We start from the raw sequence: 22,603 nt of genomic DNA on the forward strand, positions 1-22,603 counted from the left end.
CTTCTCCCCACAGCCTGGGCCTTGTATGCAGTAGTCTGTAACAGCTGGTGACTAGGCAGGGGCATGAGACTGGGCAAGGGTAGCAGGCCTCGGGGAGCTGATAGCTGATGCATAAGGCTAGTCAGGCAACACTTGGAGAAGATGACCAAGGGTTGGGGAGGGAAGTGGCTGGATATGCTCAAACTTCAGGAAGGTTTGGAACCAAGAGGAGCAGACAGCTGCCCAGGCCTCAGGGTGACTGCAGACAGAATACAGCCCAGCCACACACCCCAAGGTCCTGCTAGCTTTAGGACGGTCTTCTGACACCGGTATCTTCTCTAAGCTCTTAGGCCTCTTACTTGATTCCTCCAAAAGGAGGTGACCAGGCAGAGACTGGGGGGAAGCGGTGGGCTGACATTAATCGATAGGAGTGTCTCTGAGCAGTTCATGTGGCCTTATCTCTCTCTCCTTTGGATAGCGTGTGTCCGCCGGAGTCCGCGGGGTCGGTGATTAATAGGGGCCATCACTCACTGTCCTGGACGGCTGAGAGGCAGTGGGGAGGGGTGGCCCTCCCCAGAACTGAGATAACAAGCAGCAGGAATAATGAGTGGTGTCACTCCACTTTTCATTTTGATGGAAAGTCATTACGGGAGTCAACGCTGGCGACAAAGAGCCATGAATCAACTGCTCTGCTATGAAATTAAAATCGAATTGCTGGCCACCCCCAGCCCCTATCCTTCCTGGGAAATAGGGATGGGTAGGTGGCTTGCGAGAGGGGTGCTATCCTAGGGTGGGTTCTACCCAATCCCAGAGCAGGCAGTTATGGGCAGGAAGTGGACAGGCAGCTAGTAAAGGTGATAACTCCTGTCTCCACCTTGTTTATCAGACCCTGCCTCCCCAAACCACATCTCCCCTCTGACTGGACGGTAAGCTGTGATTGAGAGGAAAAATACAACTCTGCAGGGTACAAGAGCACTGGCTGACTGCTCTCCCTGGGCTGTTGGCTGGGGTGGGGTAGCATGAGCCAGGTTATAGGAGGGGGCAAGGCTGCACTGGCCAGCCCCACCTGCTGAACCATTTATAAATGCCTATGGGGTCTGGTACGATCAAAGCAAGGAGGACAAGCCTCTAACCTGGGGCTCTACAATTGCTCAAGGCCTCCTAAGAATCCAGAACATGTGCCTAGCTCAACTTCAGGCAGGCTCAACAAGGTGGTCAAGTAACCACCAACAATGAAGAGAGTCACTTCCTTTTTTTATTAAGCCTTCCTTGATAACCAGAAGAAGCAACTGTGCCTTAGGCTGAGAGCCACAGAGCCACTCAGACTTCTTGCAGAGGTCACAATGAATGCTGGTGCCACCACTCAGGTGGCCCTTCCTTGTGGCTCTGCCTCCAGGTCTGCTGGCTTCTTGCTGGTGAGGTCCAGCAATACCAGCCTGGGCTGTCCCACCCCCCACCAGGAAGCTGGGTGGAGGACACAGAGGGAGCACGTCACACAGAGGTCCCCATCAGGTTCACAGGACGGCCGTTGTATCTCTTGGAGATGTCAGCTTCAATCTGAGAGAAAGAGAGCGGAGTGGGCAGGGAGCGGACAGGCAGGCACAGGGCCTCGTTCTGTGGAATGGACGGGCAGGCTCCTGGCAAGTCTCACCAGCTTCTGCAGCTCTCTGGTCTTCTCCAGCAGCAGGTCCAGCTTGGGCTCCAGCGCTGCCTGCTCCTGAAGCGCCTCCTGCTGCTTCTCCACCATCAGGTCCTTCTTCAGAGCCAACAGCTGGGACTGCTTCAGCTTCTGCTGGAGGAGCTCTGTCACCCGGTCCACATACCTGTGCGGAGTATGCTGTGAGGCTGTCTGCGCGTGACTGCTGGACCAGACGAGGCTCGGGAAACTAATTCCCTCTCTGGCCTCCCCTCCCCTCATGGGCTTCAGTCCTTTTTCTGGTAGGGAATATAAGCCATGCCAGATTCCTACCTACCTAGGAAGCAGGTTTTTGTCTACAGACATTAATCGACCCTATCCTGTGCTATTCCCAGGAGAAAGCCCATGTACACAGGAAGGAGGAATCCCGGAACAGGGAGAAGAAAGGGGAGAGCTCCACTCAAGACAGAGAAATGCAGGATCAGGAAAAGCCGACCTCGGTGAGGCCAGAATCATAAACAGGTGCTGCATCCGGAGACTGGTGAGCTGGCCAATCAGATGCTGCAGTGTGGACACCAGGCTGAGCATCTTCTCCTTGGTCTGGCCCTGAAGGATGGCAGGAGCCAGCTGGAACTGGCTCACGGACAGGATGTCAGCCTCCTCACTCATCTCTACTGCTCTCTGAGACAAGAAGATCTCAAGCTGAGGAGGGAAATGGAGTTGGTTCAAACCATGAGAGGAACTCAGAAGCCGAGCTCCCCACATGAAGAGCTAGGCTAGGCTCCAGAGGAGAAGGGAAGTCTCCCGTGCCTACCTCCGCTGCTGGAGACCCTGCGCCTGCAGCACGGGCGCCTCCCCGTGAGCACCTCTGGCACAGACACCTACAGCACGGAGCAGGCAGCCGCCCTGCTGGTCCTCTAGTTCCCATGCTGATCGGTGCTTACTTAGCCCCAGCTCTCTCCTTTCCCCCGGCCTATGGGGACACACTAAAATTCCTAGGGCAGGGACTAATTTTCTCTCCAAGGGAGGAATGAGAGTGGTTGAGAGCTCTGGATTAAGAAAAGTCTAGGGGCTGGGGATTTAGCTGGGGCTGGGGATTTAGCTCAGTGGTAGAGCGCTTACCTAGGAAGCGCAAGGCCCTGGGTTTGGTCCCCAGCTCCGAAAAAAAGAACCAAAAAAAAAAAAAAAAAAAAAAAAAGTCTAAAAAAAAAAAAAAAAAAAAAAAAAAAAAAAAGAAAAGTCTAGAAAGAACACAAGTAGTAGCCACATCTCTAAGATGCAGTCCTCATGAGTAAGTTCACGTTGGGCTGGTTAAAAGGCCTGACGCCAAGCCTGAGAACTTAGGTTTGATCCTCAAAACCCACATGGTAAAAGGCAAGAAGCCACAAGAATGACATCTACAGTTGTCCCAATTTGATCTCTATCTGTGTGCTCAGTACACATGTGCATATGTGCACACACAAATAAGTAAAAGTCTTAAAAAGGAAAAAAGAAATCTTACTATATCATGAACCCTGGGCATCTTTTGTCCCCCTCTCTCCCCTCATGGCTACAAGATATCTCTTCAAGGGGAAACTGTAGGAGACCTGATGGGCACAGGATTTTCAGGAGGCTGGCCGCCATGTGGCTAAGGCTGACCTTTGAGTTTTGACCTTCCAGTTACTCGTGTACAGCACTGGGAATCAGGGCCAGGGCTTCCTGAATGCTAGGCAGACCCTCCCAACTGCGCTACACGCCAGCCTTGTGCCCTGATGATCTGTGGCACCCGGTTACCATGTGATGTCGGGCTCGCTTTCTTGCCTGCCCTTCCTGCTGGAATATAAGCCCCACTGAGGCAAGACCTCTGAACGTCTGAGTCACTGCTCCATCTCTACTGCCCAAGATGGTGCCAGGACTTTGGAGATGTCTCATAACTATGAGAACATGGGGATGGGGTAGGGTGGGGGTGGGGGAAGGAATCCTAACTTGAAAAACTCTGTTCCGGGGCACTGAAATTAGTCAGTGCCCTTCACATCAGCAGGAAGGGATTACAAGAGACATCACATCTTCCAGAAGGCAGTACCTCCATGAGCTCATCGATGAACTGATTCCGAGTCTCAGGGTATTCAAGGAGAGTCAGAGCGTCTGAGCCCCTAGCAACACCCTCTGGAGCTGTCAGAAAGAGAGGCAGAGTCATGACGATGGGTCTGAGAAGCCTGGGGAGTACTATGGACAGACGGACAGACTGTTCTCAGCCCTACCCAAGGGGAAGTTGCCCTTTCTCTCTGTTCATGTCTCTCAGTCCTATTCAGGTCTGGCCTGTAAACACCCAGGCAGAACCAGAGGCAGCTGGTAGCAAGGGAGGTAAAATGTCATCCTGCACTGCCCTCTAGTGACACAAGTGGCTGCTACAGCCTCTCAGAAGGCTTGAGAGAGGGTGGAGGTCCATGTCAAACCTGGAGCCAAACTGATCCTAAACAATCTACCAAAATGACTGGCCCACATTCAGTCTCTAAAACATATGGGAATTGGTGGATAGGCCTTTAATCCCAACACTGGGACTGGGTTTGAGGCCAGCCTGGTCTACACAGAGAGGTTCAGGCTAGCCAGAGCTATAGTGATACTGTCTCAAGTTAAAAAGAAAGGGAGCCAAGAGTTTCCAGACATTATTTAGCCACCTCCTCTCCATCCCCTCCATTCACACCCTAAACAAGATACACTTTAACTTTTTGAAATAGGATCTCACATGTTGTTCAAATTCACTGTAGCTAAGGTGACCTTGAACTCCGGCTTCTCCATTCTCCAGGGCTGTAGGGGACGGGACACCTACCCTCCGTTCCTGTCTCCAGCACGGTGATCTCCGAAGCAACAGCATTGTCACCCCAGTCTATCTTGTCAGCCCCAGCATCCTGAAGAACAGCAAAGGCTCAGTGAGGTTGGGAACGTCTCCCCAGCACAGGGAGCCAGAGCAGACTAGGGCCCCTGAAGGGTTCAATTACTGCACATCCAGGGGGGCAGGGTCTACAGCTCTGATGCAGTGGTAAGCACGGTAGTGGCTTTGGTGATACCGTCCTCCCTCCTGACTGGTGAGGTGCCTCATTCATACATCCCAAGTCCCGGCAGAAAAGAGCCTATGCTGACGCCTCACCTCTGTGGTTCTGCTTCCCTCGGGATGCACCTGGCCTTACAACTGTGAACTGTCCCTCACACAGATGTCTTTCTATGGCTGAGGCAGCACCACTCAGAAAGAAAGGTCTAACCTTGGACTCTGACTCCAGGGAGATACCCCAGTCTATCCCAGGGGTCTCAGCAGAGATGATGTTTCCAGAGTCAGAAACAGCCTCCAGGCCAAAGTCGCCCCAGTCGATCTAGAAAGCAAAAAATATGTTAGTACAAACAAGGCAGGCAGAGAAAGGAAGGGAGTTTGCCTTTCTTAGGTCTCAGCGCTATGCAGTCATGCAGTCGACGGCACAGACCTCCAAGCTCCCACAAGAAAGGAGTGCTTCACAGAAGGACTCCCCAGGTCAACAGGAGCCAGTGGACTGAGGTGTCTACCATTTGTCTGCACTCTGGTCTCAAGAAAGCCAGGAAAATAAAGGGCCTTCAGGTCTTCCGACCCGAGTCTCGCTTGCACGGCTTCCCTCACTCTCCGCTGTGGGAAGTCAGGTCAGGGTTTGGGCTCTGTGAGGATAGAAACAGTTCCCAAAGCCCCTCAACGGCCCCGTCTTACCTCGTCTTCTTGCACCTGCTCGGGAGGGTCCTCCAGTTGTGGCCGCTCTACCACAGAGGGCTCTGTCCCTGTCCTCCACTCATACACCGTGGAGTTTCCCTTCTTCTGAACGTACCGCAGCATGGGCAGCACCTGCTCTGTGGGGCTTCAAGAGGGCATTGGCTGAGCCTTCCACGGCCGCTTGGGAAGCCAGCACAGGCTCCACTAAGCACATGGTCCAAGGAGCACATCTCCACTGGTCAGAGTGTATCGACACAGGCGGCATGCCGCGTGGGAACAACGCATGTGGAGAGGACCCAGAGGAACCACAGAAAGCCCCCCTTACTCAGGGGCCATAGTTCTCCTTACCTGTCACATACAAACTCCACACAGGCCTGGTACAGGTCGATGGCTTCCCCCAGGGACTGAGCTCCCGCTCCTATCTCAGCCAGCTGACTTGGCAGGTCCTTCACCAGGGCCAGAAGCTCTCGTCGGACATTGTCTCCCTAGATTGAGAGACAAGGGAAGGGTTTGGTTACGCATGGTGGGAGATGGGAACTATCAAGTCAAGCAAAACATCCATCGACTACAGAAAAGTGAGGCAGACCCAGGCCTGGCACAGTCCAACTGAGAAAGAAGCCCGCCAGCGGCAGCGGAGTCCCTGGAAGAGAGCCAGTTCTAGAGACCGTCCCGCGCGATGAGGCGCCCGCTCACCGTGATGCCGTACTGTTTGCAGGAGTGGTAGAACTGCTCTCGCATCTCAGCAGCCCCAGCCTGGCCCTCCTCCTCCTTGCGGCTGTAGTCTTGCTGCAGTTGCTGGCACTTGGCAATCTGCTTCTTCAGAGAGGGGATCTCATAGTTGACATTCCGAACCAGGAGGCTAGAGAGTTCCACTAAGGAGGGCCCAGGAGATTTACTGTAGGACACCCTTGCCCTAAGGCACACACAGATGCCCTAGCCTCACCATTCCAAGCTGTGGGGCCTGAGAGAAGTTGTGTCCCCTCTCTGCTTCAATCCTTAGCTGCCAGACAGGGCCTACAGTGTTTATTGTGTGGATGCACAGAACAAAACCCAGAGTGCTCGGGATATGTTCACGTCACAATATTTACTATTCAGAGTCACGATCCAACCACAATCAGCCCATTAGCTGCTTCCTCTCAGGCTCCCAGCATTGCCTCCAGGATGACCCACACATTTGGAGAGAGTGGGGCAGTACACACTACCTCCCTGAGAGAGAGAGAGACAGGCCAGATGCCTGCTCAGAAGGGCACACGAAGGCTCGCTTTTCCTGCCTGATTCTCCCTCTTGTGTAGCACTTGCAGAACTGTGTTCCACACCTACAATCAGGCAACATCTGCGGCACACCCCACTTCCTTCCAAGCTCCCCACGAGCTCTTGTTTCAGAACCACAGCAGCGGGCTCCCCCACGGATGCTTAGCCCCTTTAGGGTGACTTTACCTAAATAGGTGTTGTCCTTCTCATACAGGCTTATGATCTCCTGCCAATCCTGAGAAGAAGAGAGGAAATCAGCCAGAGGATCATCCACGGCTCCCTCCCAGCCAATCCCTGCAGAGAAGGCTGCCCCAGGCATCCTAGCATACTGAACACAAACTCCTCGCCTTCCTCCAGCTTTAATCTTGGCTGGACCACCCACGTGATTATGAGACTGTGATACCCAACAGCGATCCCCAAAGGTCAGGACATGGAAGCCCAGAGGACAGGTCCACCTTGGTATAATTTTAGGGACAAAGAAAGATCAGGCATCTTGACCTGTTCACCAGTGAGACTAGAGAGGCCATGGATGTCCCCACCTGCATGTTACCAGTCCTTGGCCATACTCACCTTCATCCGCTGTGAAGAGTAGCGGCCAAAAATATTTTTGGTGGAAGCCTCGGTACCTTTAAGAAGGTCCACTATTCTTAGGCAGTGGAAGTAGTGGATGTCTAGAAAGCAAAAAGGGGCTCTCAGAATCCCACCGCCTTCCTCTCCTCCTCTGACTGCTACGAGTGGCTGACCCCTGTGCTCTGCCGCCAGCATCTCTGACCCAGAAAAAAAAACTCTCGCTCTGGGGTCCGCCCTGGAGGTTCAACAAGGGAATGTCTCCCGGAAGGAGGGGGCTCCAAATCACTCACAGGAACCAGAGAGCAGCTGGGCAATCTCTTGGCTCTCTGGCATGTCCTGGATGGCGGTGTTGATCTTTTCCCGGATGGTCAGCACCAGGCTTTGCCATTTTAAGTTGCAGTGTCTTCTGTCCACCAGCCAATCTGCATGAGAACCAGCAGGTCACCATGGTCCGCCATACCACTAACTCCCCACTGGGAATTCATCAGTTCAAGTGTCGGCCTACTGGATATTGAACAAAAGTCTTTGTATTGGCTGAGGTATCAGAGAAAGAGAGAGAGAGAGAGAGAGAGAGAGAGAGAGAGAGAGAGAGAAGGGGATGGGAAGAGATGAAGAGACAGACAGACTCAGAGAGATGCTTGGGCTAAACAGTCTCTGGCGCCCCAACTTTATCCCCGGTATGAGTTTTACAGAGCAACCGCCTTAACACGGGGATAAAGAAAAACTTTAAATTGGTCCTGACATGAAAGTGCCACTTTTGACCATTCTAAATTCTCCATAATATTTTCGCTTCTTGTGTAATTATATCTTTCTTGTTGACAGAGGTGCTGCTCAACTTCCATTTCCTCGGGGCTGGGATTAACCACGACAATGGAAAACACAAGGTGGTTATGCCAAGTACCGGATGAACGAACAACTGTAAAGCCCCTAACGTAACACTACCTCGCCCCAAAGGCTGGCCTGTTAGTTTTTTTTGTTTTTTTTTTTTTTTTTTTTTTTTTTTTTTTTTTTTTTTTGAGACAGGGTTTCTCTGTGTAGCCCTGGCTGTCCTCCTGGAACTCACTATATAGATCAGGTTGCCCTCAATCTCACGGAAAGCCTCTGCCTCCCCAGTGCTGGGTTAAAGGAGTACACTACACTGCCCGGCCTAGTCACTGGTCTGTTTTTAACTCTGAAGAACCACTCTGCCACATGACTACACTGTAGCTTATGTGTTTTGAGGGCTAACAGCTATGATCATTTCCTAAGGAGAGAAACCAAGGTTTTATGGTTAGATGGTCCTGGGGTCTAATTATCAAGTTCTTAAAGACATTTTTAATTAAAAACTTAATTATATTGTTTAGTTATTCAGTGTGCACATATGCGTGTGTGTACCCATGTGCCACGGCTCACAAGTGGAGATCAGACGACAACTTCCGAGAGCCAGTTCTCTCCTTCCATCACGGGGTCCTGATCCAGAACTCAGGTCATCAGGTTTGACGGTAAGAACATTTACCTACTGTGCAGCCATCTTGCTGGCTTTCAGTTTCTATCTCTCTGTGCTTCCGTTTCCCCACACATAGGATGATGTGCTATGCACCGTGCCTCATGTACCACAGTGACTCAATGAACCTCAGGGATTTCGTTTTGAAAGGGACAAGTATAAAAGTGGCAGGGGGTGTGGAACAAATGCTCAGTGCATGCTGTCCCACTGGTTCCTCTGAGGACTTGAGGACAAGCTCCCACACTAGGGTAAACACAGCGGGTGTCCACACACTGGGTGCCTTGCACTTGGGAGGCTAAGACAGTGCCCGTCAAAGGACCGAACGCCCCCTCTCAATTTCAAAGGTGGCCTTGTTAACAAGTCTGTCAACTGGTCAACTTATCTCAAACAACTATAGTGTCAGAAATTGTCTCTGATGAGTTCCTCTCAAGTGGTCAGAAAGGAAGACAGCCCACGTCAGAATTCCTACAAGGGGCTAAGGTCCGCAAACACCCTCTCAAGGATGTGATTAACAGTGGACTGGCGAATCTGTAAACATTTCGAGTGCCAGGGGCTGTGCACATGTCCAGAAGTGACAGATTAAGGGATGTAAACCAGATGCAGAGACAACCTGGCCACTAAAGGGTCTTCTTGTCTCTCTGTCAGGGTCTCTCCATGTAGTTCTGGCTGCCCTGGAGCTTGCTATGGAGACCAGGCTGGCTCTGCCTCCTGAGTGCTAGGACTAAAGGCTTTTTGGGGGATGAATTCGGGGTAAGTGTTCATTGTTAGCAAATACATAGCTTGGAACTTGCTATGTAAACCAGGCTGTCTTGAGAACTGCCCAATCCTCCTGCCTCAGTTGTCTCCCAAGTATTATGGTTACCAGCATGAGCTACCATGGCTGGCATAAAAGGTCTGTATCTGAGTTTGAAGGCCCTTTTCTCCCTAAATCCAAAGAGAGATAGAAATTTATTAAATAAGTGGGAAGGGTTTACCCACCCAAAATAATGCAAAAAGCATGAAGACAGAACCAAACAGACAAGTTCCAAACGGATCAGCCATTTGGTAATTGTCCATCTTTAACACTATCCACTCGTCCTGTGTTCCTGAATACGTTTTGATACTACGTTATAAATGTTAAAAGTAGAAAATACGGGGGTTGGGGATTTAGCTCAGTGGTAGAGCGCTTGCCTAGGTAGCGCAAGACCCTGGGTTCGGTCCCCAGCTCCGAAAAAAAGAACCAAAAAAAAAAAAAAAGTAGAAAATACGGAGCCAGTACAGACTTTCCATGCTTCCTTCCTTGCAGAGCAAACAGGTCGCTAGACTAAGGCATCTCAACCAGAACTTTGACAGCTCCTGGCTGCTAGTGACAGGGGGCAACTAGCAGACCTCCCCCGACAGCCGAACGCGCGGGGGCGCCCTCTCCTACCGAGCAGCTTGCTGGTCTGGATGTCGATGGGCACGTGCTGATGGTCCTGGTGGGAAATACAACCGGGAGGGAGGCGTGAACGCAGGCAGGCGATGTGCCTCGCGCGCGCTCATTCCACGAACCCAACCGCCACCCTTCAGGGGCAGAGCGCCCGACTGAGGACGGGAGGGCATCAAGAGGCAGGACAGGAGTCCCATAACAGACCCAGTTTCTCCAGCCCTGGTCCCCACACCTGCATCCTTTTTCCACTTCCGCTTCCGGCCAAAGACCCCGGCCCGGCCCAGCACCAATCCTGAGCCGGCGTGCCTGAGCCTCAATTCAGAAACAAACCGGCCTCCTTCAGCCACGTCGCCGTCTTCAGCGGAGCCAATCCAAGCCTACGCCCCGCCCCTCTGCCGAAAGCCCCGCCCACCAAGAGGTTCTGATTGGCTGAGCACCGGAGGGCGGGAGAATAGGGAGTAGCCAATGGGAGATGAGAGGCGGGTACGGGCTAGGTGATTTCCAGGAAGAGGTGTTGCGCTTGCGCGATGGCAGTAGAGGGCGCCCAAGAGCCGGTGTAGTCTGCTTTCTCCGCTGTCAAGCGCGGATTCCTCTGTTAGAGAACGAACTCGTCCGCAGACAGGTCCTAGTGCCCTCCAGATGGCGTTTGAAAGTAGTTAAAACAATACTTTCTTCCCACCTTTTTCTCCCTTTACCACATATAGAACGTTGTGGGTCTCTTGAGGCTCTTGACACATTTTGTCCTCCCATTGGACGACCGGGAAAGGGAAGGGAGAGGGAAGTAACACTCGCATTGATTATTAGAGGAAAAGTTGCAGAGGGAAGGACGATGCCTGGAAAGGGTGTTCCTGATGGAAGAGACTGAACAAACTTTAAGGCCACAAGTGGTTCAGGGACAGGACAGGGAGACTGGCAAAATATACACGGTCCAACTTAAAGTGAAATGCAAGGTTCCTTGTTTACGACAGATTTCAAGAGGACACTATGCCGCAGGTCTCTGGCCTATGACTGATCTCAGGTCCACCTCTATGCAGTTAAATGTTTAAGGCAGTGACCGGGGAGAAGGCTGTAAAAATATAAGAATCATAACAAAGAGGGCCTCATTAAAGAGCTTGGACTTCACCCCTGCAGACATCGAGGAACCAGTGAAGGGTTCGGTACAAGGAAGGACATACATATATTGGTTAGAAGAACCAGTTAACGGGTGATAAGACTGGGGACAGAGCAATTAGGAGCCTGTAAGGCAGAGGTTGGGGCCTCTAGTCAGAAGCTGTAGGGAGAAGATAAGCAGAAGTTGAAAGACATTTAGGAGGAAAATGGACAGGGGTTGGTAATGGATTGGCCAAATGCCTGAGGAGGCCTCAAAGATGACACTCAAGCTAGGCAGTGGTGGCGCACACCTTTAATCCCAGCACTGGAGGCAGAGGCAGTTAAACCTCTGAGTTCAAATTCAGCCTGGTCTAAAGCTAGTTCCAGCAAAGCCAGACCTACACAGAGAAACCCTGTCTCCAAAAACAAAACACACACACACACACACACACACACACACACACACACACGTGCACGCCACTTAAGTGTTGAGTGGGAGTGCCCTCGCCTGAGACAGCGACACTGGATGTGGACCATGTGCTGGAGAAGAGGGGCTTTGAACTTGTGGAGTTGGCAATGCTGGGAAACCGTCAAATGGAAAGTGTATAGAAGGTACTTGGGTCTGTATTTAGATTGCAGACAGGCTGGAAAGAAGGACAGCTTGGAAAGTCACACACTGAGTTGTCCTGGGACAGTGGCAACTCCGTTCAAGGGAGGCCTTCAGATTTGAACGAGATGTGGAAAGGCTGAAGGAAGAGGGTGAGAGAAAGCCATAAGAAATCCCAGGGACCCTGCAGGTCTGGGTATGGCATTTCTTTTTTTTTTTTTTTTGGTTCTTTTTTTTCGGAGCTGGGGACCGAACCCAGGGCCTTGCGCTTCCTAGGTAAGCGCTCTACCACTGAGCTAAATCCCCAGCCCCGGTATGGCATTTCTAAATGCTGTCTTCCTTCTTCATTTACCTTCCAACGCAACACAATACCCAGGGCTTGGTAGATTTTGGACTGCCTGGTGTGCTGCTATAGTGGGAAGACCTAGATTCTGGCCCTGTGAGATTTTGGACGGTTTCCACACTTCTCCAATAGCCATGGTTCTTTCAAGGTGGAGATAACGCCATCCTATCTCAGGGTGTTTCTATTTAGGGGCTTAAATAAATAAACACAGAAAGGTACAGAGCTCAAGTAAGGATGGAGCTCAGTTGGTAGAGTGCTTGCCTGTGTGTGTGAACCCCTGGGTTCCAGTGCTTGCCTGTGTGAGTGAACCCCTGGGTTCCAGTGCTTGCCTGTGTGCATGAACCCCTGGGTTCCAGTGCTTGCCTGTGTGAGTGAACCCCTGGGTTCCAGTGCTTGCCTGTGTGAGTGAACCCCTGAGTTCTGTCCCTAGCACCACATAGGTGTGGTGGCAGATTGGTAATCCCAGCATGTGGAAGATAGAGGCAGGAGGCTCAGATATTCAAGGTCATCTGGGAACACATAGTGATTTTGAGGCTATCCTAGGATACATCAATCCAGTCTCAGAAACAGAAAGAAAAGAAAAGAATTAGGGGGCTGGAGAGATGGCTCAGAAGTTAAGAGCACTGGCTGCTCTCGCAGAAGCCCTGGGTTCAGGTCTCAGTACCCAAGCATCTACATGGCCACTCGCAGCTGTAACTGGATCTGTAACTCTAGATCCAGCGGGAATCTAACACACATACACACAGGCAAAACATTCATACACATAAAATAAAAATAATAAAAATGTTAAATGTTCAGAACATTATAGAGTTGACAACATATTGCAGATACGTAATCTCATAGTTTGTGAGCTATACGTATATATAAAATATTATATGTAGTCATTATTATTATAAAATACACAGGCGGGGCTGGGGATTTAGCTCAGTGGTAGAGCGCTTACCTAGGAAGCGCAAGGCCCTGGGTTCGGTCCCCAGCTCCGAAAAAAAGAACCCCCCCCCAAAAAAAATAAAATACACAGGCATCCCTGGAAACAGTCCACAGGGAGGAACTGAGGGCCTCTTCAGGGCTCTCCTGGGAACCTGGCTCCCATCTCAGGGTGCTGACTCAAGCAAATGGAATGGCTCGAACTCCCCTATGATTAAACAAACACTGGGTTCCAATAATGTGCTGCAAGTTCCCTGGGACATCCCAAGAGGTCTGGTGCTACCACACCCTCCAAGGGTATCTCTCCTCCTTGAACAGACAGCGGAGCACAGCAGGGTCTGTGCGGGCCCGGCAGACCCAGCCCTCGTGAGTCAGGAGTCTGGGAAACAGAGACCACCAGCTCTTCACCCCCACCCACAGCACCCACGATGACTCATGAAGAACTCGAGGATCTCTGATAACAGTTCTGCCCAACCACTGACCCGGGGGGAGACTGGCCCAGAGAACACAGGCAGGTGGCATTTTGGTGGCCTCCTGAATGTTTCCAAGGTCACGAGGCACTCGAGGCCTAAGGGTAGACTTAGGGCCAGGTTGTCCAAGTCATTAACTCTGCCAGCTTTGGGAGGTTGGTGGAGGGAGGACTTTGCTCGTGGAACTCTCAGCGAGGAGAGGCTACAGGAAGTTTCTGCTCATGTATCTCTAAAGTCTCTGCTCATCTAGAAGAGGGGATGGTGAGAAGGGCCAGCCAGGCTTTGCAATGTGGAAGGACAGAGCCCCCACAGAGCAGGTGCCCTGCCCTCTGTTACTGTTAGCTTGTTTATTAAGTGATAACCACCTGCCAGTGTAGAACCGATGGTTTTATAAGCTGTATCTAATTTGATCCATAAAACAACTCACGGACAGGGCGGAGTCCATTAGTAGCTAAGTTAAAGGTGAGGGAGCCAAAGCTTAGATGATTACTCGTCCACCGTCAACACACCTGGTCCTGGGGAGGCTGGGATTCAAACCCAGGTCATGTCAAATCTCCTTAGCGTCCACTCTTGCTCTCCGTGTGACACACCGGTGCCCATCCTTCGCCTGCCCTGCTGGTTTAGCTGCAGTGACCATCTCTGTGCCCTCCATTTGCCTTCAGAGTGATTTTCACTTTCTCCCTGGTTGCTTCGTCAGGCTTGGTGCTGTCACCTTGAAATCCCTTCTGACTTACAAGGTTCTTCCTCACCACACCAGGTTTTGGACCAGTGCCCACGGCTTATCTTGAAAAAAAAATATCTGTAAAATGAGGCTTTACTTTTTTTTTTTTTTTTTTTTTTTTTGGTTCTTTTTTTCGGAGCTGGGGACCGAACCCAGGGCCTTGCGCTTCTTAGGCAAGCGCTCTACCACTGAGCTAAATCCCCAACCCCAAGGCTTTACTTTTGACATCCAAATGACATTTATGGTCTGCAAACTGGTGTGTGTGTGTGTGTGTGTGTGTGTGTGTGTGTGTGTGTGACTGAGTGTGAGTGTGTGTGTAAGTGTGAATGATGGGGAAGAGAGAGGGAAAGAGAGGGAAGAAAAGAGAGAAAAAGAAAGAGAAAGTGGGAGAGAGAGGAGAAAGGAAAGAGAGGAAGAAAGAGAGTGGGGAGAGGGGTTGGGGATTTAGCTCAGTGGTAGAGCGCTTGCCTAGGAAGCGCAAGGCCCTGGGTTCAGTCCCCAGCTCCGGAAAAAAAAAAAAAAGAAAAAAGAAAAAAAAGAGAGAGGGGAGAGAGAGAGAAATATAAATGAATGAATGAATGAATGAATGAATGAATGAATCTTCTTGGAAGCCCTGGAAACTTAGTAGCCCTAAATCTGGGCATCTTGCTGTCTGGGGTGTTATCTTCACGTTGTTACGTTGTTACTGTTTTCAGTTTAGCCCTCAGCTGACCTATGAGCACCGGTGGGAAGGTTTCAGACTTGTTCACCTCCATAGCCTGCCAGGCAGTGATAGTTGCTCAGAGAAGAAGGAAGGATGAACAAGGGTGTGCTGTTTACACAGAGGTTTTAATGGCGGTTGTGATTCATGTTCTAGGGGAAAGGACTTCAAGGTCCCCAGCTCCCTTTCCCTCCCCTTGGTAGGTCAGGATACAGAGCCAACTGCCTCATGAGCCTCTTAGGAGTCAGAGAGTGGGGAATTGGGAAGAAATTGGGGATGGTTAGTTTCCCAGGTTAGCATGGGTTCACAAGGGCCACACAGAGTCAGTCAGCTGAGTTGTCCTTAGGGCTTCTACTGTACCCTGAATGTCTTGGTTGACTGTGCCTTCCATGCCTGAGTGGCCTCATGAACTTGGCCCTGTCTACCTCCTCTCAACTACAACACTGTGTTTATTTCTGCACCTTCATTGTGACAGGGGAGTGAATATAGTCTGCTGAGAGGAAGAAAAGTCACTAAGCCACCTGACCATCAGCCTCCGTTCTCACGCAGCCCACATCTGCCAAGGACCACTGCTGAGGCCTTCAACACAAGACACAGTTCTAGCCCTGGAAAAAATACAGTGTTCTGTGTGATGGGCCTGCCACACTCTATAATTTAGGAATCCACCCTTGGGCTGTGTCCATTTATCAAAGGGGCTTAAGTAATCCCAGACGGACCAACTGTGGAGCATGCTCAGAGCACAAGGGGAGTAGAAATCTGAACTATCACCCAGAGAAACAGAGGGAAATGATGTTGGAAAAGGTTGTAAAGATAGGTCATGAAGAGGAGCCTCAGGCCAACAGTTGGGCTGAAATTGAATCCTGTGAACACGAGACTCCACCCAGTAAACAGCAGGTCCCAAGGACTGTAGAAAGTCCAAAAGATCGAACAATCTGTAAATGGGTTTCCTCTCCTCCTCTTCCTTCTTTTCCTCCTCTTCTTCCTCTTCCTCTTCCTCCTCCTCTTCCTCTTCCACCACTACCTCCTCCTCTTCGCCTCCTCTTCACCTCCTCTTCCTCCTCTTCCTCCTCTTCCTCCTCCTCCTCTTCCACCACCTCCTCCTCCACAACCACCCCCTGCCCACGAATACAAGTGCAGACTTTCTACATTAAGGATCACTTCTACGCACATGAAGCCCAAATGTCCAGTAAATACCTATGTGAGACGTCCAACCTTACAAGAAACCAGGTGTATTGTTTTTTTAAGTGGTAATACAGCAGATTACGACAGATGCTGGAAATCATGGTATCAGTCCATCTGGTTCGTGGGAGACAAGCTGTCCTGTGCCTCCCTTGCCTCTGGCAGTGGCCTGTGGGCCTTGCCCCTGGCCTTGATGCCCTCCTTAGCCTGTGTGGTAGACCTTTCGTGTGCCTCTGTGTCTATTTTCCCACAAGGACCCAAGGCTTTGGATTCAGGGCTTATCAGTGTGACTGCATCTTAACTAAATACATCTGAGAAAGACAATTTTCAAACAGGGTTGTATTCTGGGGTTTGAGGTGGACAAGAATGTTGGGACAGTCATCAATATAGCACACCAGGGAACTCAAATACAAGAGACACAAAGATACTATTCACTTCTATGGTCTTGGAAAACAGCCATGTCTGTGACACAGACTGTACTCCAGAAGCAAGTGGCCTTTTTCAGGAGTGCAAGAGTGTTTCCTGGGATCGTTTTCCTTCTTTCTTTCTTTCTTTCTTTCTTTCTTTCTTTCTTTCTTTCTTTCTTTCTTTCTTTCTTTCTTTCCCTTTTGAAACATGGTCTCAAGTAGTCTACCTGGGCTGATCTCAAACCTTGTACACTTGTACATCTGTTTTGTTTGCTTGATTGGTTGGTTTAGTTTAGATTTTTTTGTTTTTGGTTTGGTTTGGTTTGGTTTTGATTTTTCAAGACAGGGTTTCTCTGTGTAGCCCTGACTGTCCTGGAACTCACTCTATAGACTAGGCTGGTCTCGAACGCATACAGTGTCCTCAGAGGCTAGAAGAGGGTGTCTGACCCTCTGGATGTGGAGTTACAATTCATTGTAAGCTGCTTGCGGGTGTGGGGGACCAAACCTGGCTCCTTTAGGAGAGCATCCAGTGTTCTTAACCTCTGAGTCATCTCTCTAGACTTTGAGTGTGATTCCCCCCCCCCCCCTTTTGGGACAAGGTTTTGCTATATAAAGATCCACCTGCCTCTGCCTTCTAAGTGTGGTGATTGAGAGTGTAACCAACAGTGCTGGCCCTGAGGTGATTCTTGAAGTCCTGATCTCCTACTTCCCAAGCATTTGAATTACAGGCATTCACTACCGTTACTGGCTGGATCTTGTGGGTTTTGTTGTTGTTTTGTTTGTTTGTTTGAGACAGGATCTTGTCATGTAGACCACACTTAACTAGCTTCAAACACTCAACAGTATTTCCTCAGCCTTCTGAATACTAGGACTATGTGTGTGCCTCTAGGCACTGTGGTAGGGACTGCCAGTCTGACAAAGCAACTGGGCTGCAGGTGGAGGCGGGGGGGGGGGGGGGGGGGGAGGGGGGAGCTCAGGGGTGAGTTATCCCTCAGAGCGCCCTTTGTGGGGATGAAATAACTAATTTTTTCCCTTATAGACACAAATGTTCCCAGAAGAACATGGCCTCTGAACTGATGCTTCCTGTGGCCTAGGAGATCCCAAAGGAGTCTTAACTGGTTGCCAGCTGCTAGCCACATTCCCAGGCTTGTCAGCAAATCTCTCCTTGGTGGAGGACCTCAAGGCACAGTGTCTGCCACAGGTTGGAAAATGCAAAGTTAGCCTGCAGAATGAAAGATGGGGCACACCGAGAAGTGAATCCAAAGATATCTACATCCACCCCCTGGAGCATGCAATAGTGATGTTATTTGGAAAGAGACATCTTTGCTGATGTGTTTACACTGACGACCTTGAGATAAGGAGATAATTGGGGCTCACTGGGGCGAGTCCTAAGGGCTGTGCTGAGTGTTCTCAGTGTGCAGAGGGAGCTGAGCCAGAAAGGGTGGCATGATGGGCAGAGTGGCACAAGCCCATAACCCTAGCACGAGGCAGGGGGATGTCTAGGCCAGCTTCAACTACATAGTGAGACTCTGTTGAGTGAAGGAGGCAATATGAGTCAGAGTAGTCACAGGCCAGGCTAGCTGAGTGTCACTAAAGCTGGTGGGTGCTGGGAGCAGAGCTCACTGGGAAGATCATGATCCTGCCAAGTCCTTGATGTGGCCCTCTGGAACTGGTTTTGGACTTCTGACCTTCCATATCTATAGGGGAATCTATTTATGATGGGACATGCAAGATAAGTTTGGGGTGACCTCATTGTGACCGCCATAGATGATAGATACTAGGAGTAACAATTGGGCAACATGTAAGTGGGAGTCAGGCTTATGTGGCACAAGCTTGTAATCCTGGCAACTCGAGACTGAAATGAGTTCAAGTCTCGAGTTCAAGTCCCACCCGGGCTACTAAGAGAGTTACAATCAGCCTGTTCAATTTAGTGAGAGCCCGTCTTAAAATAAACAAAAGAAAGAAAAAGACAGACAGCTGGAGTACCTGCTTTCTCTTTTAACCTTTATGACCTCGGCAGCAGAAGGAAGATGGGATGAGCAACTCTTGGGAAGAATTTGTAAAAGCCGCACCCACCGTTGTGCAGTTGCTATGGCTCTGAGGCCCACCACTTTCAAGAGTCAAACTGCAACAAACACGGGTCCCATGCCAAGCACGAGAGAACGTATTACCGGAGTGCCACTAAGAGACTAGACACCACAGTGACTGGAGAATGGGGCAGACCGGTTGTCTGGCACAGATCAGACATGGACTCCATGAAGGTTTAACACCTAAACCAGTGGCCATTGCAGCTTCGGCTTCATCTTGAGGGTTATGACAATTAGTCACAAAGTAAGTACTCTGGCTTCAAAAAATAAAATACAAGGGGCTGGGGATTTAGCTCAGTGGTAGAGCGCTTACCTAGGAAGCGCAAGGCCCTGGGTTCAGTCCCCAGCTCCGAAAAAAAAAGAACCAAAAAAAAAAAAAAAATAAAAAAAATAAAATACAAAACAACAAAATCAACAACCAAGAGAACAATACTGGGGACATTGCTCAGTGGTAGAAGTCCTAAGCTCAATCTCTAGTATGAAAAAAAAAGTTATTGAGGATATATATATATATATATATATATATATATATATACTGGGAATATATATATATGTATTATATATATAATATATAACAGAATCTACCTGTGAGGTGTTGAGAGGACACAAATTCCCATTTGGGAAGTGGAGGTCATCTGGAAGAGCACCCAAGCCTCCTGCATCGCCATAGGAGAAAGGAACCTGTTGCCCACATTGTAACTCCACTGCCCACCTCAGACCAGAAGGCAGCAGATGCTATCCCTGCCCTGCCTCCCAGCTGCCCTAGGTGTGGCCCATCAGAAATTGATCTTTGTTCTCTGTGCTTGTGACATGGGCCAAGCTAAGTAACCTCAAGATCCGGTCTCTTCCGCCTTTCTCTGTTGGTCATGTGTGCCAGGCCCTGCACTCTCTCAGAAGCTCCAGTTACCTAGGAAAAGAGGGGTAACACAGTTCCCCTCTTCTTTCTCTTATAAAATATCCCTAGAACCAATTTCTGTTGCCTGGACAGAGCTCAGGAAAATGTCTGACGAGGCTAGATTTGATATCTAATGGGTGTTCATTGCTGCCCAGGTCTTCAGCTCTCCCTTGGTGAACTTACCTCAGGAAGGACACATTTCTAAAAGCACACAGTGTTGGCTGTGTAGGGCACATTATACTTGAACCTAGTTTTCAGAGATGTACTTTAACAGTGCTGAGTTTTACATAGCAGTGAAAGAGAGTAGTGATGTCCACCTTCTAGAATAAGTGTCCTGAAGGCCACAAGGTGGGCCTGGCTTCTCAGAGTCCGATCTTTCCAGAAGGAAGAGCCTGCACCTGCCTGCCCTTCAGCAGAGGTCGGCACAGGCAGGCCTGACACTGCAGTTCTCATGAGGGGTTCCATCTTCACTGTAGAGCCAGAAGAGTAGGGTCTGTACCTCCCCCATGCTTCAAACACCACAGAGGTAGGAGGAAGGCAGACCTGTCATAGAGGACAAGACCCTTTCCTACAGCGATGGGAACTGGTGAGCAGACTGGGGCAGACTACCCACAGGCCAAAGTGCACCTCACCTGATCCTACTGTCTTCCCAAAGTCTGAACTGCAGGTTTTTAGCTTCTATTGTCTTCTGGGAAGATGATAGCCTGGGAATTCTTAAAGTGATCCACCTAGAAAGCTGTGGATGCCTTACTAAGACAATCGTGTGGGCCTTGCACTAGAGACAGGGGAACCTTGCAAAATAACACCCTCAAACTCCCACACCCCTCACCCCTGGAGAAGAAAAACCGAGAGCAAGTCAGCTGTATAGAACTGCAGAGGCCAAATTCACAGGATCTCCTCCTCCTCCTCATCCTCCCCCTCTTCTTCCTCCTCCTCCCCCTCTTCCTCTTCCTCCTCCTCCCTCTCCCTCCTCCTCTTCCTCTTCCTCCTCCCCCCTCCTCTCCTCTTTCTCCTCCTCCTCCCCTTCTCCTCTTCCTCTTCTTCCTCGAAGACCAAGATGCTCCTCGAGATGAGCAAGTGGCTGCTGGGAGAGCTCCTGCAGATAACAGTCATGTTTCCTTTTCTCACTAATGCCTTTAAAGTCATACTACGTTGCTGGGCACAGTGGCCTACACCTTTAATCCCAGCGCTTGTGGGAGGTAGAGGCAGGTATATCTTTGTGAGTTCGAGGCCAGCCTGGTCTACATAGTGAATTCCTGGACAGCTAGAGGCACATAGTGAGATCCTATTTCAAAAAAGGAAAAAAAAGTCCTACTGTGCATCAGCTATATTGGTGATGTTGGTGATATGTCTTTCTGGGCTTAAGGAGCTAATATTTTTATAAGGCAGAGTAACAGTAGTGCAGCTTACTATATGGTATTATTTACTTGTGTGTGGGCACACACATGTATACATTATCAATCTTGTTATCTATCTCTTACTCAGCAAAAATATATGCACAACCTCTATGGAGTAAAAGAAAACCCTTGCTCTTCTGGGAGATGTGATGATTAGTTCATGTTTTGAGGGATGAATAGGAGTTTGTCTTGGGGAACTGAGTGGGCAAGGAAGCTATGCCGAGCTCAGAGCCTGGCTGGTGCTCCTGAATTCACCTCCTTAGGTAAACCTCATACCCATTAGGGTGGGTGAAGAAGAGCCTGGGCTCAGGAGAGTTGGGTGGGGAGGATGGGAAAGGATCTGAAAAGCTATAACACTGCTTCACAACCTTCCTAACACTTCCACCCTTTAATGCAGTTCCTCCCGTTGTAGTGACCCCCACCCCCAACCCTAAAGTTATTTTGTTGCTACTTCTTTTTTTTTTTTTTTTTTTGGTTCTTTTTTTCAGAGCTGGGGATCGAACCCAGGGCCTTGCGCTTCCTAGGTAAGCGCTCTACCACTGAGCTAAATCCCCAACCCCTTGTTGCTGCTTCTTTTTTTTTTTTTTTTTTTTTTGGTTCTTTTTTTTTTTTCGGAGCTGGGGACTGAACCCAGGGCCTTGTGCTTCCTAGGTAAGAGCTCTACCACTGAGCTAAATCCCCAGCCCCTTGTTGCTACTTCTTAATTGTGATTCTGCTACTGTGCAGGGTGCCTGATATGTGACTCCCAAAGGAGTCTCAACCCACACAGGTAAAGAACTGCCGTTCTAGAGATTTCTCCTTAAGAAAACCTGGGGCAAGGGAGCTCCAGCACAGCTTATGGGATGGGAAGCTTTTGAAAGTCTGTCCATCCAAGGGCTATTAAGGATGAGAGGAATAGGATCCGAGGCAAGAAGAGGAGGAGGAGGGGGAGAGGGGGAGGGGGAGGAGGAAGAGGAGGAAAAGGAGGAGGAGGAGAAAGAGGAGGAGAAAGAGGAAGAGGGGGAATGAAGAGGAGGAGGAAGAAGAGAAAGAGGAGGAGGAAGGAAGAGAGGAGGAAGCTGCTGGACCTATCAGAAGCAAGGCTGGAGATGGAGAAGACTTGAGAGTTAGCTGGTCAGAGTCAAAACATAGCCTGGGGTTGGAGCTAGGGTAATGGGAAGTTTTATGCTTCCTTTTTTAGTCCTAGTACCTTGCTCTGTACTGGGCACACATACCCGGTCCAGAGAGGAAGGGACGCATCTGTGAATATATTGGGTACAAGAAGCTGTGAGAACCCTGGAGATGCAGCAGCTGTGTCTCACTCTGGAGAAATAACCATCTGAAGGCCTGGGTGCCTCGGGGCAGCCACCCGACAACACTCCCCAGGGCCAGCAGCCAGGCCGAGGTGGGTTTGTGGGAGGTGACTGTGTACACAGTCTACCTTTCTGTTTGCTATACCTATCACCACACCTCCTCCTCCCTCCTCCCCTCCTCCCCCTCCTCCTCCCCTTCCCTTCCTCCTCTTACTCTTCCTCTTCTATCTCTACACGTTTTGGGAGTCTGAGAAACACCTGCCCATTGGAAATTCTTTGTGTACTTTCAATATTTTTTTTCTTTTTTTCTTTTTCTTCAGAGCTGGGGACTGAACCCAGGGCTTTGCGCTTGCTAGGCAAGCGCTCTACCACTGAGCTAAATCCCCAACCCCAACTTTCAATATTTTGAGACAGTTTCCCTCTGTGGCCCAGGCTGACCTTGAACTTGTAATT

The 22,603-nt window shown here is 50.0% G+C and overlaps 1 protein-coding gene and 1 long non-coding RNA gene across 4 annotated transcripts; one reads left to right on the plus strand and one right to left on the minus strand.

The window, feature by feature from the left end:
- Window positions 1-1,216: 1,216 nt before the first annotated feature.
- Window positions 1,217-10,371, minus strand: Cdk5rap3 (CDK5 regulatory subunit associated protein 3). Of its 2 annotated transcripts, none has more exons than NM_024488.2 (14): window positions 10,269-10,371; window positions 10,037-10,082; window positions 7,436-7,567; window positions 7,146-7,246; window positions 6,762-6,810; window positions 6,018-6,196; window positions 5,673-5,809; window positions 5,325-5,469; window positions 4,855-4,962; window positions 4,425-4,503; window positions 3,678-3,766; window positions 2,112-2,317; window positions 1,631-1,802; window positions 1,217-1,536 (listed from the first exon to the last, which is right to left on the minus strand). In NM_024488.2, exons 1-14 carry the CDS (start codon window positions 10,272-10,274, stop codon window positions 1,471-1,473), a joined length of 1,515 nt encoding a protein of 504 aa, NP_077814.2. In that variant the 5' UTR covers window positions 10,275-10,371; the 3' UTR covers window positions 1,217-1,470. The 2 variants fall into 2 exon arrangements, with proteins under 2 accessions (NP_077814.2, XP_087430725.1); XM_087574599.1 differs by having other exon boundaries at window positions 7,436-7,649; window positions 10,269-10,299.
- A 1,249-nt stretch (window positions 10,372-11,620) lies between these two features.
- On the plus strand, window positions 11,621-18,810 carry LOC134480861 (uncharacterized). 2 transcript variants are annotated; one of them, XR_015631306.1, is made up of 3 exons: window positions 11,621-11,737; window positions 17,519-17,680; window positions 18,500-18,810. It is a non-coding gene; the product is annotated as an uncharacterized LOC134480861 (long non-coding RNA). The 2 variants fall into 2 exon arrangements; XR_015631305.1 differs by lacking the exon at window positions 11,621-11,737 and adding an exon at window positions 13,291-13,513.
- The last annotated feature ends 3,793 nt before the right edge of the window (window positions 18,811-22,603 follow it).

The sequence above is a fragment of the Rattus norvegicus genome, chromosome 10 (assembly GCF_021556685.1).
Source record: "Rattus norvegicus strain SHRSP/BbbUtx chromosome 10, alternate assembly SHRSP_T2T, whole genome shotgun sequence".
Classification (NCBI taxonomy): Eukaryota; Metazoa; Chordata; class Mammalia; order Rodentia; family Muridae; genus Rattus; species Rattus norvegicus.

What these genes read in the sequence shown, in the direction of transcription:
- Cdk5rap3 (NM_024488.2), bottom strand. An exon ending in GCTGGAGACAGGAACGGAGG is followed by an intron (nt 3,767 to 4,424) that starts GTAGGTGTCCCG and finishes TCTTTCTGACAG; the next exon opens with CTCCAGAGGGTGTTGCTAGG. An exon ending in ATGATTCTGGCCTCACCGAG is followed by an intron (nt 1,803 to 2,111) that starts GTCGGCTTTTCC and finishes TACTCCGCACAG; the next exon opens with GTATGTGGACCGGGTGACAG.